General features: G+C 42.8%; 1 protein-coding gene across 1 annotated transcript in view; it reads left to right on the plus strand.

Moving 5' to 3' along the window:
* Positions 1 to 567: 567 nt before the first annotated feature.
* SLC17A6 (solute carrier family 17 member 6) overlaps positions 568 to 16,060 on the plus strand; it is a gene marked incomplete at both ends in the record, with an annotated part of 30,030 nt that continues 14,537 nt past the window's right edge. The window contains 3 exons of the mRNA XM_080618700.1: positions 568 to 653; positions 3,583 to 3,835; positions 4,656 to 4,774. Of these exons, the coding sequence (XP_080474826.1) occupies positions 568 to 653; positions 3,583 to 3,835; positions 4,656 to 4,774 (458 nt within the window). The remainder of the gene's footprint in view (positions 654 to 3,582; positions 3,836 to 4,655; positions 4,775 to 16,060) is intronic.

Below are 16,060 nucleotides of genomic sequence, written 5' to 3' on the forward strand. Positions count from 1 at the left end.
TGGGAGCAGCCCTGCGCGGAGGGCGGGCGGCAGAGCAGACAAGTCGGGGCTCCTCGCCATCTAGGGCTTAGCCAGAGGCCGTTCTGCCTACGGCGGAGAAGCTCACCCATCCCCCTCCAGCCTCCAGCGCCTGCCCGAGATTGCATTGAAGCGCTCCCGCAAAGGGATCTCCGTCCCCTCCCAGCCGGGCTCCCTCCACTGCCTCCACCCGCCAGCAGCGAACCCTGCGAGGCCGAGAAGACTTTCTGACCGTGCGTGGCAACTCCGCGCTGCCAGGAAAGCCGGGGGCTGCCTGCTGCGCGCTCGAGCTGCCGCTCGCCGCCGCACACAGGCGCGCTCCCTCGCCCTCGCCCCCCCGCCCCTCGGCTCTGCACGCCGCCTCTCCGCTCCCTCTCTCACACACACACGGGCGCGCACGCTTCCTCTCACTCTCCCTTTCCCCGGAGGTGCACTGAGAGCCGTTTAATGAGGGGAAAAAGTTAAGAGATTAAACCAATATGAACCACCGTTGCTCGTAGCAGTGCCCTATCCTGAGCAGAGCAGAATCCAGCGAGCACCCCCGCAGGAATGGAGTCGGTAAAACAAAGGATTTTGACCCCTGGCAAGGAGGGATTGAAGAATTTTGCTGGCAAATCGCTTGGTCAACTCTACAGGTAAGACTGCGATCTCTTATAGGGCTCTAACTCCTACAAATAATGGGAAGCTTTTCCTCACCACCAGCTGATGAAGGAGGTCGCATGTTTTGGGGAGGTTCGTGGTGGCAGGGCTGGGAGCCGTTGAGATACTGCTGATCTAATCTGGATCCTGCAAATTACTGCTGAAGCTTCTCAATATGGCACCCTCGTAACTTCTCTATCTGATTCGTAGATAGTGTCAGTAAATACGAAGGGAAAGATTACTCCATCTGTCTCCCACAAAACCAGGATCCTATCTTGAAATCTTAAGCAGGGGAGAGCAGCTCCCGGTATTCTGGTTCTGTGTTAATTTTGCAATGCAGTCACAGGATCTTTCCCGCTGCCCTTACCAATCATTAACTAATAATAATAATCTTTCCTGGTTTCGATTAGTCTTCTCCCTTGTGTAATTCGTCGTCAGAAGAAGATAAACATGGAGATGTATAAATAATTAATATCCGAACGATATTTTTTTTTTTTTCTCCTGAAGCTGAAACATATAGAGGGATGTGTTTAATTATTTATCCGTCTGCCTTGAGAAGCATCCACTTCGATTATAAGTAATACACAACTGCAATTGCTAAACCCAAAAGTATCCCTCAACAGTACGTTTGTGTGTGTACAGAACATTTCTGCCGCCTCCGAGCACAGCACAGATAACCGACCCCAAATTCTCGCACACCTATGTATGAAGTGCATGAAGTTGACACATCGTGCTCTATCCAATCTGGCCACCTGAGTGACCTCCAGGACGTTTGAGAATAGTCTGTGAAATTCCAGCGTATTTTCGATTGTTGCCTCTGCTACAAAGTACGCCGAAATTTGAGGGTATTTTTCTACACGAATTACAGAGAGGGAACTGCGGATTTATCTGCCTAGGGCAGGTCACGTAAAAGTCTTTTCTCCCTACCTATGCGGCAGTGCCGGGCACAGGCACAGGGCTGTGCCACAGCATGAGTCACAACTGCTGCTGCCATTTGCAGGCATGGGGGACACATCAGTGAGGTGATAAAGGCAAAATGAAGATTGTCATCTTAGTAGGAAGGGGGCGATTTTGAAAAGCCAAAGGCAAAAGCAAAGCCATCAACGCCGCAGTGAATATTCTGGAGGGTTTGGTCATATTTGAGTCATTTTCAATGGTCAGAAAATGAAAATAAATAAAGAAAAAAAAAAGTAAAAAGAAAATCCATTAATATAAATATATATGTATAAAATATAACGAAGGAAATAAACCTCTTATCGTCCGAAAAGACTCAACAACATACAAAACGATCATATCTAGTGCTTTTTAAGAACAGAGCAAATAATTGAGAAACGGTGTTTGTATTTTCCAGCAGAACTCCGTTTGAACTCCCCCCTTGATGAACAAATGCACGATTTATAAATCTTTTTCATCTCGCGGGACTGAATTACTTTTCTTCCGAATCTTAGAATTACAGTCGTTTTCGTGTCCGTTATACACTGATTTCTGATATCTGCCCGAAGACAAGAAGCCAGTTCAGGGGGAAACGCTTCTTCATCGTCCTTAATTCGCACAAACGAATTCTGAACATAAACCCAAGGTGGTTTATTTTGTCCACACCTTTAAGAAACTTCTTCATGCTGCCGTCTTTAAACATGGGAAGAAATCTCCCAGCAAAGAAAAATCAGGATAATTTCAACCGAGTAACTTGGATAAAATACGGGGATTTTCTCCCAAACCGAGAAGCTATTGAGCCTCATTCTGCTAATTGTTAGTGCCCATTAGCCGGATGAGTTAACCTCAAAGGGATGCTCCTTGGAGGAGTATTTCCGACATGAGGAAACACTCCTGACGGCAGCGGTAGGACAGCCCAGAGGCTTGGGAACGCTCACATCGAGGCGATGGTGCTTGGGTGCAAGCGGACCGTTTTCCCGTCTTTTAAATATCTTGGTGATTGCAAAAGAAGATGAAGAGGTTCGGCGTGGGACACTTGCTTGATGGACCCGATCTTGTTCACTGCCGACACGGCATTTGAAAAGCTTTTCCACCAAGGAAGAAATAAATTGAAATGTTCTAAATCCCCTTTCGTGAGTGCCAGGGGTGTGGTTTAGGGTTTGGGTTTTTTTTAGTTTTTTTTCTGATGATTGGAGATTGCTGCAAATAACCCTTCCACTTCAGATTCCTGCACATTGTTCTCCAGGAAAAGATTAGAAGATACGATTCTCATGTAAAAACGAGGAAGCGCGGGAGGGAAAGGGCGGGGGGGGGACCCGGACCGACGGGGGACGACACGACGACACAATGAGATCTGACTTAAAGGTGATCTGGGGAGGTTAAACTTGCTGAGGGATCCCTGCTTACAATGTGAAGCTATGAGCGATTGCGATCTTTTGGAAAGCCTTCTCTGAGGCCGCTCATGTTTTCTTCCCCTGCATGTGACAGCCATTTTGCAAATCTAAAATAAGTAGCAATCCCTCCCCCTCTCCTTTTTCTGTTAACATCTCTTTTGTTCCCAGACCTGAAGCGAGATGCACACCAAGATCATTCCCCTTTGGTGCTCCTAATACAGCACGGAGGGAATAAAACCTCCTCCAAAGGACTGACTCGCTTTCCATGTTGTGGTTTTTGGACTACCCAACATGGCGCCTCCGCAGTGGTTAGAGATGATGTCTTCTTAACGCCTCCTACATGTTTAAGGAGAAGTCTTTAATGATAGATGAGAGGTTCCCAGCCCGGGCTCCTCCCCGGGCTCCTGCGGTGGGGTGGCGGGGGGAGCTGACCGTGACTAATCCTGACTCCCACAGGTCTAAAGAACAGTTGAAGGTGAACGGAAAACGAGGAATAAATCCTCAACTCAACCACAAGGGATCCGAGGGGCGGGGAGCAGAGGGTTAAGCCCCAGGTGGTCGGGCGGCTGGGTCTTGACTTTCTTCTGGTGTCGAGCAGGGTCCTAGAGAAGAGGCAGAAGCCAGGGGACACCATCGAGCTGACGGAAGATGGGAAGCCCGTGGAAATGCCCGAGAAGAAAGCCCCATTGTGCGACTGTACCTGCTTCGGGTTGCCCCGGAGGTACATCATTGCCATCATGAGTGGACTGGGATTCTGCATTTCCTTCGGGATCCGATGTAACTTGGGAGTGGCCATCGTGGATATGGTCAATAACAGCACCATACACCGAGGAGGAAAAATTATCAAAGAGGTGGGAACCCTTCCCTCGCAGATCCCACCTCCTCGCAGCACGGCCTTCGGTCGGGCACCCTGAGGTGCCCCCCGCCCCCAAGGGCGGCCCCGCGCGCACCGCCCGGCCCCTTCCAGGGCGGAATTCGTAAAGGAGAAGCAATTTCTTCCCGTTATTCCTAGTTTTCCTTTCCGCTTCCCAGCCCCGTTTTGCGGTACTAATTTGCGGACACATTTATTTCAATTTTGTCCTCATCCCACAGACACTTCGTGCAATAAGCGGAGGGGCCGGGGGAGAGCAGGGCGTCGGGTGAGCTGGTACCAGGGGATGCGCTGTAGCAGGGACGGGGAGGAGAATGTTGTGTAGGAATGTCTGAAAACACCGGGGTGGGAGCGTTTGCTTTAATAAAGACTCGTTCTCCAGTTCTAAAGCGAATTACAGCTTAGGGAGAAAGCGGAGTTGCTCAATACACAAGTCCGGAGCCCAGCCCTAGAGCACGGGGTGGCTGCCTGCAGCAGCAGCTGAGCATCCCTCCGGTCCTGTGCTTCCCCTAGACTCCCCGGCTCGGGGCACACGGGGATCGGGTCACTTCTGAGCCATGCGTCGCAGGGAGGCCCGATGCTCTTGTTGTTCCTATTGTTAATTAGGTTTGTAGCTGATGTAGGTGGTGTATTTGCTAGGCTAAAGCACAGCCAGCAGCGCGGTGTGCCACCGCCGAAGTTTAGACAGACCCCCCCGACTGCCCGGTATAAAGGTACTACGGATAGATGCTTTAGTCCGGCACGATTACAGCCTTCCTTTTTTCTTTCTCTCCTTCTCTGCCGGTCCGTTGCGTTGGAAGAAAGCAAAGTTTAATTGGGATCCGGAAACAGTTGGCATGATCCACGGCTCTTTTTTCTGGGGATACATCATCACCCAAATCCCCGGCGGGTATATCTCGTCCCGGTTGGCAGCTAACAGGTAACGGCAGCCTCAGCATCCCCCGGGGACGGGGAGGGGGGTCAAAGCGGGGCAGGAGCTGGTCCCCCAAGGCAGGAACACGCGTGAATCCTGGACTTAAGGATGTGTTGGTGCCTTGATCACCGACCTTCAGACCTTCCTGTTGGTTTCTTTTTCTTTTAAGCAGTCGTTTAAGGGGGTTGTGGCAATGATAGTCAAATATTCAGAGGCAAATTCAATGATTCATTATTTCGTCAAAGCTTGAGGTTTGTTTGGTTTTTTGTTGTTGTTTTTTTTTTTTTTTTTTTTTTTTTCCCTCACTATTGAATGACAGAATTTTCAAATTTTTGTTTTATTTTAATGAAAAAGAAAACCATCAGCGGGGAATTTTCCATTCACACACAAATGAATTTAGAATGGTCGAAAAAAGCATGTTTCAATGAGGCTTCGACAATGAAAAGGAAGTGCAGATGGTGCGGGGACTTAAGGACTCGTTTCTATGGTGTCTGGCAATTTCTCAAGCACCCAGGGTGCGATTCTACCTGTTAATTAGATCCTCTGAGTATTCAAGACACATGAGGCTTTCACATCCATGCTTAATGCCACGGGTTCATCGTTTGCAGAAGTAGCCAAGGTCCTAATGCTATTCTTCAAAGCAGTTACTGAGCGCAAATGGATACTAAAATCAGCACTATACAGCTTTAACTCTGCTTGGGAGTGTGCAAAATCAGGGGTAGATCTTGTGTTGCCTAGGCTCACTTGTGTTTGAGAAAGGGGTGGGGGGAGAGGGGAGCTACCACAAAAAATGCTCTCCCCAAGGTAAATACCCTTTAGACAGAAAGCCTCATTAAAAATGAGTGTTTACTAATGGAGAGATGCTCTGTAACTGAGATAACCCAAATAAACCCAAATGCAACATTGATTAATTTGGGGTACCCATTGCTTACCTGTTTACAAGCGCCACCTTTCTGACCCTGGCTCAGAAATGCAAAAGCTTATCTTAAATGACATCAGCCACTTAAAGGGTTCTTTCCCTTCTCTTCCTTTTGAGCATTTTTGCATCTTTACACACTAAAAGAGTAAAGGAGTCTGTAAGTCCTCAGGATTAATTAATGCTTTGCTCGAGTAAAGAGTGCAGAATTACACCCAGAGAATCCCAAATCTGCCTTCAGTCACCCCAGCAACGTCATTGAGGTCATTTGAGTCAACCCAAGTGTAATGTGGTGTAACCTCAAGGATTTGCAGGACAATTCCCAGGAAAATTCAGTAATAGAAACATAGCCTGGCATACAAGTGAGACAGATTTTCCTCTTCACAAACATTTACACTCCCAACACTAAATGGGACTAGTCCCAGTTATTAACCTGGTGTATTTTAACTTGGCAATTTTCACAGATTAGTAGTTAGTTATTATTATGGTGGAAGCCCCTGAGACAACTCCAGCACAAGGCAAATGACTTTGTAAATCACAGATTTAATTAAAGGAACGAGCTATGGCATACAAACCATAATTACATACATACCAGTAATTGCAAATAGTAAAATATGGATAGTCACTGTAATTTATATTCAGTTTTCAGATAAAAATGGCAGAAAAGAGAGTTCTGGGTCGTCAGAGGTAGTGGTTGAAATAATAGCGCACTGAGGAGGCCGAACTTCCAGTTAGTTCCTGAATGCTACAAATAGATTTTGACATCTATATGTTCAACATGAACAGAATGACTGTAGGATAAAGCAGCACCCAAAATAGGATGCAAGTCATCAGGTCCATACCTTTTCCAAGAAACTGTGCAAGGAAGTCAGACAAGTGCATACACAGGCCTCAAGGCCAAGAGCACCAAAAGAACATGACCTACTCTAAAAGTCTCTACTGAGACATGTTTAGTGCTCTAGCCACAACAGGTCCTTTCACACTGTGGTGGATGGCAGCCAAGGACTTCATATTTTTATAAACCTCATTTAATATCTTGGTGATGTCAATGGTTTCCTTTGCATCCAGAGCAAGTCTGAATTTATACAGAAAAAACAAATTTCAGATGTGCTCTACATAAAGAAAGAATAGATCCTAGAATAGCATCACCAGCCTCAAGATGATCTGTGAGAAACTCAGCCTTGAGCTCAAGAAAAAGGGAGATTTTTAAGATATTCATTCTAGGAAGGGAAGGAGATAATGGTGTACATGGAAAATATAGCAGGAATGAGAAACTGACTCCAAGATGCTTAAAGGAAGGAAACTGGGAGGAAGGTTCAGGTGCACTTTGTGAGCTTAATTTGTTAGTGACAGGGAATTGCTGAGTGTATGGCACCAAGTTTGCTTGACATTAAGAGTCAGTCTAGCAACCAATTATAGAGATCGGTTTGACATAATTTGATAGTTTTACTGAGGAATACAATACAGAAGAAATGACCCTCCTGTGGTATCAAGTAAGCCTTTCTACACACAAGGCATTAATTTCAAGCTGGGCTGAAACCCTTTATTTTGATTCTTCCCCTGTTTTAAAATGCTTAGTGCCAATCAAGAATTAGGAACCCTGAGCTCTGAACTCTCTAATGTATTTTTCTTCAAGTGAGTCTGTCAGTGGGAAGCATTTTACTGAGATCCTTTGCTAATTGTGGAGCTCAAGGCTGCTCCTGCTGCATGATTATTCTGCTCAGCCTTGACCCACTGTTCTTATCATGCATAGCTCCAGTTCTGACAGATCAGATTTAGTGACTTACAGATCTACAAGTAGTAAATGAGGTTTCTTAGGAATTTGCACTCGATAGCTTTGATATCAGTTTATCTCATGCTGCATCACTGAGAATTTTCTGTTATAGAGTATTTTCAGCCCAGCACAAAATAAAGTGCCTTATATAGAAGACGTGTTTACACGGCTGTAGCACCAAGAAGGTCAAACAAAATTATTCAAAAATTCCAGAGAACAATCAGAAACAACATTTTTCCTGGGCACTTACCTCTCAGGTGGTCAATAGAAGTTGTGTTAATACGTTACAAAGGTACTCCTGAACACTTTCAACCTTTATTGACTTCTGTAGGATCAGAGAACCTTTAGTACATTGCAAGACAACATCATCTTCCAAAAGACATGGATTGGGCCTTAGCTGCCCCCTCATTTGCAATCAGTGAAGCTTTAAACTTGCATCCTTTGAGTAGTGTGTGAAAATAGAAAAGGATTCCCTTTTGCCACAAGAGGCTGGAGACCTCTTCTCCCAAAGGAGGATTTGCCTCTGGAAGATGCTCTATGCAACCAACCACAGCAGGCTGGGGGAAGGAAGAGAGCGTGATGTGGAGTCCCATGGGTAGAGTTTGCTACAGCTATCCCTTTAGTTGGGGTTAAGTTCTCAAAGAACAATGAACAATGAACCCTGCCATTGATTAATCATGACATGATGATAGCAGACAGTATCGAGTAGGCACTAGTAGTTTAGAGAAGAGGTATCTTGTCACATGGACATCCAGGCTGGCAACTCATCTAAGTTACTTCTCCTATCTGAACACACATACAGCCTTACACTAAACAAAGCTACTGGACACTGGGAGTAGAATTCATGGTCCCTACAGAGATCTTTACATAACTCTTTATTGCGAGAAAATCACCCATGATTCAGAGGTTTGGAGACTGCAGGGGCAAGAATAGACAAGCAGATTCCAGAGATAAATCCAAAATAATATAAAGGTTGATTGGTCACAATCCTTTCTGATTAGTAATATCAAAGCTTTCTTTCCAAAAAGTGAATTAAATGAGATTTTTATTTTGTTTTAGTTTTTTTGGTTTTTACTGGGGATTCGGTGCCATGTTTTTCACTAAATCACAATGGATTTTGACTAGTGTCAGCAGGGTTTTCAGGAGGAAGGAACTGAGCTGCTTTCACATTATTTAAAAGTATTTTTCCTTGAAGAATACAGAAAACATGAACATTTGAGTGTGATGCCCTACACCATGTATCCACACTATTTAATCAGCAAGGCTATTACTCATAATGGCAGTTAATACCATTAAAAGCACATAGATCTCATTTGAATGCTTTTTAATGACAGGTTTCAATATCAGCATTACAGAGGCTCCCACCAGAGGGGTTGTCATCATATAATTACAATGCACTGTGAGCATAAAGGGTATGAAGTACTAACAGTCCTCCAAACCCACCTCATCTGAATTTCCACTTAGTCCATGAAAAGAAATTTTGATAGGGCTATTCTGATAGGTGTATTGTGTCGCCCCCAGAATATGCATACCTCTGCCTATGTCCTGTTGAGGAGCCCAGGTTACTTGGGTTATTGGCCAGGTCATCCCTTGGTGTGATGGAACCCATTCTTTTTTGACACTATTATGATACTGCTGAGTAGCCCTTAAACAAACCCTAATGTGAGCTTCACATTTTATCGGCCATTTCTGGAGTATGTATAAATGCTGATAAACTTGTGGGTACACAAAGGAGGAGACAATCAGGTGATATACGAAATACCATTCAGTAAACTGAACTGTTTGATAAATGTGACTCTTAAGTGCAAAGTAACACCAAACAGGAGGCAACCACCCCGGAAAAGCTGAGTGGGGTCTTAAGTGGTAGGCAAGAAACCCATCATGAGCTTCCAACATAATGCTGTACTAAGGAAGTCGCTATAATCCCTTTTTATTTTTCTGTATTTAGTGCAGTGAGCGTATTTAGGTCAAGGACACTGACTTTGGATTGTGGTAGGTATTTTGGGTACACACATATTAATATCGGTGTTGAAAAATTAGAGATTTATTTAGAGATCTTCAATTACTTAAATGATGATAGTATATAATGGCACATAGTGAAAGAAATAGCAAGAACTATATATTCAGGATATCAGTATATAAAGAAGAATGCTAGGAGATAATCTGATTACAATGTATGCCACTGGAAAAATCACTGAGAATAATGTGTGCTTTAGTCCCATGGGAAGATAATAACAAGAACCAGTAAATTGCAGCCATATAAATAAAAAAAGCATAAATATTAACAATAATGACTAGCCACTGCTGGTCCAACCAGAGAAATTAAATGTTAGATTCTTCTTCTTTGGGTGTTAAATTCCTATATTGGAATTTCTATTTTAGCTATTATAAAATGTTTTCAGTACAAGGATAATTAAGCAAAATATAAAGGATAATCAAGTGAAACATAATGGTTAATGCCATAGTGAATGTCAGGCTAGATGGCCTTAAAGCCAAGCACTTGTTCTGCTTTAATCTAGAAACAGAATAATTTTATTAAATTAGTATTTTCTATTTCACATTCATGCGACTGCAAAGCTGCATCTGCCTGTGAATGAAGTCCCTGCTGTGCTGTCACCCATACATGGGAAGGTGTGAAACTGTACTGGTTTTTACCACCTCATCTCAGAAGAATTTAAATATTGTTATGTTTTAACTGCGGATACCCTCTTAAAAAATTCTTTTAAAACCACACTGGAAATGTATAATAAACCCCTTGTTCTATCAAAAGCATTCCCAAAATGCTGTGGCAGTGTTTCCTCACTGATTTCCTAAGTGAACAGTTTAAATACTTACTGTAAACCAGGAAAGATTCTCTGAAATGAATGGGACACCACTAGATTACACAGGATAGGGAATTAATTCCCAAGTTCACAGTTATATATTTAAAATAGAAATGCAGGTTTGGACTGCACGTGCCAAATAATGTTTCACAAATAGATCTGTACTGATCACAAACTGGGTTTTTTTTGGTAAAACAAAACTGAGTGACCACTTTAGCTCATTTAAGTATATGCAAACAGAACTTTCTTACATAAAGAAATACAAAAGGCAGAATAGAATTATAGCGTTTAAGTAATTAAAGTCTCCCTATAATTCTATGATAATGACACATATTTCTAATTATCTGTTAAACTGCAGTGGCACTATTCCATTAAAGTCATTACCACACAGCTACCCTAAATGTCTCTACAATGCAATTATCTCTCATCTCTGTTGAACTCTTCATCGTCACATTCTCACCTGAATGAAAATATATAAATCAACCTTTCACTTTAAATTCATCTCTGTTTTTAAAGTGCCATTCATCTTGTTATTAAGGACTAAATCCTTCTTTCCAGCAAGTAATCCGATAGGATTATTTGCATGAGTAAAATGGATGGTATTTTGGACAACTGTGTGCCAGTGCGTCTCATCTCAGAGTCCCAAAGATTTTCACTGAAACTGTGTCATTAGTGTGTCAGTGAAATCAGTTTTAATCCCAAAACCAGCCTTAATGACAACAAGCATAAAAACATGCAAGGTGAAGTACTGGTTTAGAAACACAAGGACAAAGATTTCCTAGAACCTGTTATCTTCACACTGTTCTGCTTGAAAAAGAGAAATAATTCCCCGCCTCTTTATCAGGTGTACATATCATGTAGTTTTCTGATTTGCAAACAATGTATAATTCTCAGCAGAACCAGAGGATTTGGGGATGGGTAGACAAGAGCCAACTTATGAACTCTTGAAGACATAAATTGACCTTGCACTGTAAGACAGAACCCCTGAAACTGTACTTGCCGAGCCCACATTTCACAGTCAGTTCAAAATCCTGCAGATGAAACTGGGTGCTGCTGTGGGGTTCCTTTGTTTCCAGGCAAAGAAATCAATATTGCGTATTCCTCTCCCCCAAATGATTCTGTCAGGCGTTGCAGGGCCTCGTAAGCACCAGTCACTGCAAGAAGGGTCCAGGGGAAGGGTCCAGCGTGGCTGGTATCGCTGCTCTCTCTGCCATATGGCTCAGGGTCCTTCCATTTTTCTGTCATGAATGATGAAGCTGTTTTCACAATTTAATGATGCAACAAGGGATTTGGATAAGGGTTTTGGTTGATAAAAGGGGGCCTCAGATGTGTGACAAAAATTAATAATGTGTCCTAGCCTGTATTATACTGGATTAGATGGCGGGAGGTCGGCTTTTACATATTAATGCTTCATGAAGGGCTTATAATAGGATTTTGTATGAAGGGCACACAGACACACATCCCCCTCCTCCCTTGTACACATATGAATGAAAATGACCTGTTTTATCACATTAAAAAAAAAAATCAAATAAAGCTGCTATATTACAGCTTCTGGCCACAGACTGTTATTAAAAAGGATCTTTCATGAAGCATGTTCAACCTAAGACTGGCATTTGGGAATAAGGGCTCCTTTCTAATGTCAAGGGTAGCTTATTCTATCTGCTTTGCTGGGCAACTGAGTTCATCAACCACTCTAATATCCATGGCGTAATCCCAGCTTTGTTAGCCCTATGTCATTTTATGCAAATTAAAGGCCCGATTCAGAAAAAAACACTACATACTGTCTATCATTTCTGAAGCCATAAACTGTCAGGATGAGTATTCCACAGGAATATGTCTACAGTAGAAGGGTCATCAGAGTCATCAGGAAATTAGCCTATACTAGAGACAAGTCAGAATGATGATAAATGTCACAGAATAGCTGAAGAGTGTCTCCTCACACTGGGTTTATTTTTACTTAGTCCATATCAAATACTTAAGCATAAATAATCAGCAGTAAACATAAAGAATCATAAACATAAACAATCAGTTGTAATCAGTATGATTGCAGACTAAAACTAGAGTAAGAGCAACATTATCAGGAGTTACAGAGGAGATGAACAAGTGACATGTAGGTACATACTTAGCAAACATCAGTATAGGTAATGTAAATATCCCACATGAGGGGCTACTCACAGTTTGCGGTCAGGGGTGTAACAATTGGTCCATGGGAGAACAGCTGAAAAAGTGCAAAAACCTGTCATGTTATATTGCTGAGGAAAAGGAATCTTTCCACAAGTTAGGAAGAGCACTGCTTACAGTTACAGACATTGGAAGCAAGTAAGCCATCTTCAATGGTGTTAAATTTTTAGCTCAAACAAGAACATTATAGGCTAAAAAATTCTTTTCTCTGTTACTGTGAAGCACCTGTACAGCCCTCAGCTGACAAATGTGGATGCTTGGAATTATTTGGGTATAGGATGGTGGCAATCCTCAAGATACTAAATGAAGACAATTGCATTTACTCTCAATGAGCTATTTTGTAGAATCACAGAATGGTTTGGGTTGGAAGGGACCTTAAAGCTCATCCAGTTCCAACCCCCTGCCACGGGCAGGGACACCTTCCACTAGGCCAGGTTGCTCCAAACCCTGTCCAACCTGGCCTTGAACACTGCCAGGGATGGGGCAGCCACAGCTTCTCTGGGCAACCTGTGCCAGGGCCTCACCACCCTCACAGGGAAGAACTTCTGCCTAAGAGCTCATCTCAGTCTCCCCTCTGTCAGGTTAAAGCCATTGCCCCTTGTCCTGTTCCTACAGGCCCTCGTGAAAAGCCCCTCTCCAGATTTCTTGTAGCCCCTTCAGGCACTGGAAGCTTCTCTAAGGTCTCCTCGGAGCCTTCTCTTCTCCAGGCTGAACAAGCCCAGCTCTCTCAGTCTGTCTGCAGAGCGGAACTGCTCCAGCCCTCACAGCATCTCAGTGGCCTCCTCTGGACTTGCCTCAAGGACTAAATACAAAAATTTTAGAACTTGTCCCTGTTTGTTCAGATATAACTAACTAGAGTAGGATTATGTCTGAAATTTGGATTTATTTTTGCATTCCATCCTCAACTGATCCAAATCCTTTGAAATTAGTATCTGTAGGAAATTAGCTATGCAGTTTACATGAAATTACACCAGATGCTTTCAGACCAAGCTGACAAAGAAACTTCTAATTTCTTGAGATTATGTTATCCATGATATGTCAATACTGTCAAATAACTTTGTTTCCAGTACTCTTCCAGGTCCCAAGCTTCCATGTAATCCCTACTGCATGTATGATATCTCATAACCAGAGCCCCTTTCTGAGGGGAAAAGACTAATCTTCTCTGAAACAGAACCCACATATGATTCTGACATTGTTAATTCCAGGCACTCTATCCAACGGGTATCCTTAATTGTTTCTACCTGACTTGATATTTCACCCCAATACAATACGTAGGCTGGATTTCATGCAATGAGATGCTGTTTAGGCTGGCTGCATAAAGACACTAATATCACAGTCACTTTGCTCTAAAGGAATCTGCATTTTCTCTGAGCAATCCAGATACAATCAGCTGTAACAAGTGGCCCATACATCAGAAAACACTCCACAAAGCAGTACAGATGTAGCTTGTGAGTCCAACACAGCGCAGGTGTCTTCCCAATCAGCACCTCAAAGCATTTTAAAGTTAAAACCATTGATGATTTCTTTGATCAGTGTATTATATATCTCTAAATCAACAGAGATAGTTGAATCACAGCCTAAGCCCTGAAACTTGGTAAGGTAATTTGAACAAGAGGGTCTTGGTTTGAAACATGATCTAGCAGATGACATATTTAAAGATCATGCCACCTTGAAGCTAATGATCTATAAGAAACAAGTCAGAGTTTTATCTAGACATATATAGACATTATCATGGATATAATGAGTTATAAAACAAAGCCCCAGGTTTGAGAGATTCTCCAGCTGAATTCAAACAGGAGATAGGGAGGGGTTGGTAAGGTGACCAAATGAATGAAGAATAAAGGAGACAAGGTGAAGAGGGCCTGGCTTGCTTAGTGATGCAAAGGATAAAACAATAGGATTGCTATTGGGGTAAACTTCAGAGATTAAACCCATTAAAGTAAAACAGCATGGGTACGAGACACCTACTAGATGTTAGAAGTAACAAGCTGGAAAGGCCTCCAGAATAAGTAGGGCAAATGCTAATTACTTCTGGGATGAAACCTGATCTGTTTATGAAAGGATGATGTAATGTGCTCGCTGGTAAAAGCAACAATCAGAATTTAATGACCCGAGAGTATTTTACACTTAGCATCAATTGCAGTGGTGATGTCATCCAACAGTGCCCAAGTTCTTCATCAAATACACAGTGACATATCAAAACCAGGTCTGTGAATAGGCAGTAGAAGGTGCAGCCTGAAAACTTTTTAGGGTCTTGGTTTGACCTGTGTGAGGCAGTGGCATCAATGGGACTTGGAGAAGGAAGAAGGCTAAAGAGACTTGGTGTTACTGATACACATTGACTTTGCCTCTGCATGGCATTTCACTCTGGTGCTAGATCCAGCCTTTATATGGTCTGTTTTGCTAAAAGACTTGTGAATATTTTGGGATTTCTTTCTCATCAAAGCTGGCAGATCAAACCACAGCAAATTCAGGTCACCAAAATGTTCATGTTCTGTAGTCTTAGAAGACCTCATCCCACCTGATACTGGTAGAGAAACACTTTGTAAGAAGGGAACGGTTATAGGGCTCCTCAACCCCTGATATTTCTATATATTCAGTCACTGCACAATTCAAAGGAAAAATAAATTATAAAAGATGATCACAAATTGTCATTGCTAGCAACATTTGCAGAAGGAAGGATTCTGAAACACTGCTGCATGTCTACAGGCATTCTAGCTTGCTCCTGCCCTTTTTCTCCCTAGACATTATGTTTTACTCAAAAAACGAAGCATTTAATCCAGAATTCAGCCTTGCAGTTCTTCTCAGACACGAAATTCTACGTGTTGGATAAAAATTAACATAATGAGTTCTATTTCATGGTGTTGGCCTTTTGCAGGAAGAGGTGTGTCAAAGATGACTGACAGTAGCGAGAGTTAAAAAGAATAAATTTTTGAAATCTTGAGCTGACAGAATAGTCTAAAAAGTCACTTTGTGTGATCTGTGTTCAGCAGTGAGCTGCTGCTCCTGCCCTGGGACTCACCAAACAAGCACTGCTCAAGAACAAATGCCAAAGGATGGTCAAGGCGCAGTTGTTTTTTTAGATACATTTGATAAGTTAAGGTACTTCATATGCTTTAGAGGAGACATGGCGTTTGGTTTCCATAGTAGTTTCATTCTCACAAAGTTGGAACAATTATTTAGAGAACAGAGACATAGGTAATTGTGAAATTTGCCAATTATATTAAAAAATTACATAAACAGAAACACATGTGATTCAGACAGCTAAGGAACTGAATCCTTCCCATATACAAGCGAGGGATTTTCACTCTCAGTCACCGGAGTGAGAGGATGCTTCCAAGCAGGACCCCGTACATTTAGATCTCATATGTGTAAGCCAATACGTCACCCATCTGGCATTTAGCGTGTGGTGTGCACCTGTGCTTCCACTGGTCTCAGCTTACTTTTTGAGATGGCACTTCTTCCAGCTGAGTAACAGTATTTGTAAGGTACTTCTATGCAGAATACCCATGCAATATGAATTCCCTGGAAAAGGTAGATGAGAACAGTGGGGCTGCACAGATGCAGATTAGAAATACAGAGATGAAAATAAATGCTTT

The sequence above is a fragment of the Psittacula echo genome (genome assembly GCF_963264785.1).
Source record: "Psittacula echo genome assembly, chromosome: 5".
Taxonomy (NCBI): Eukaryota; Metazoa; Chordata; class Aves; order Psittaciformes; family Psittacidae; genus Psittacula; species Psittacula echo.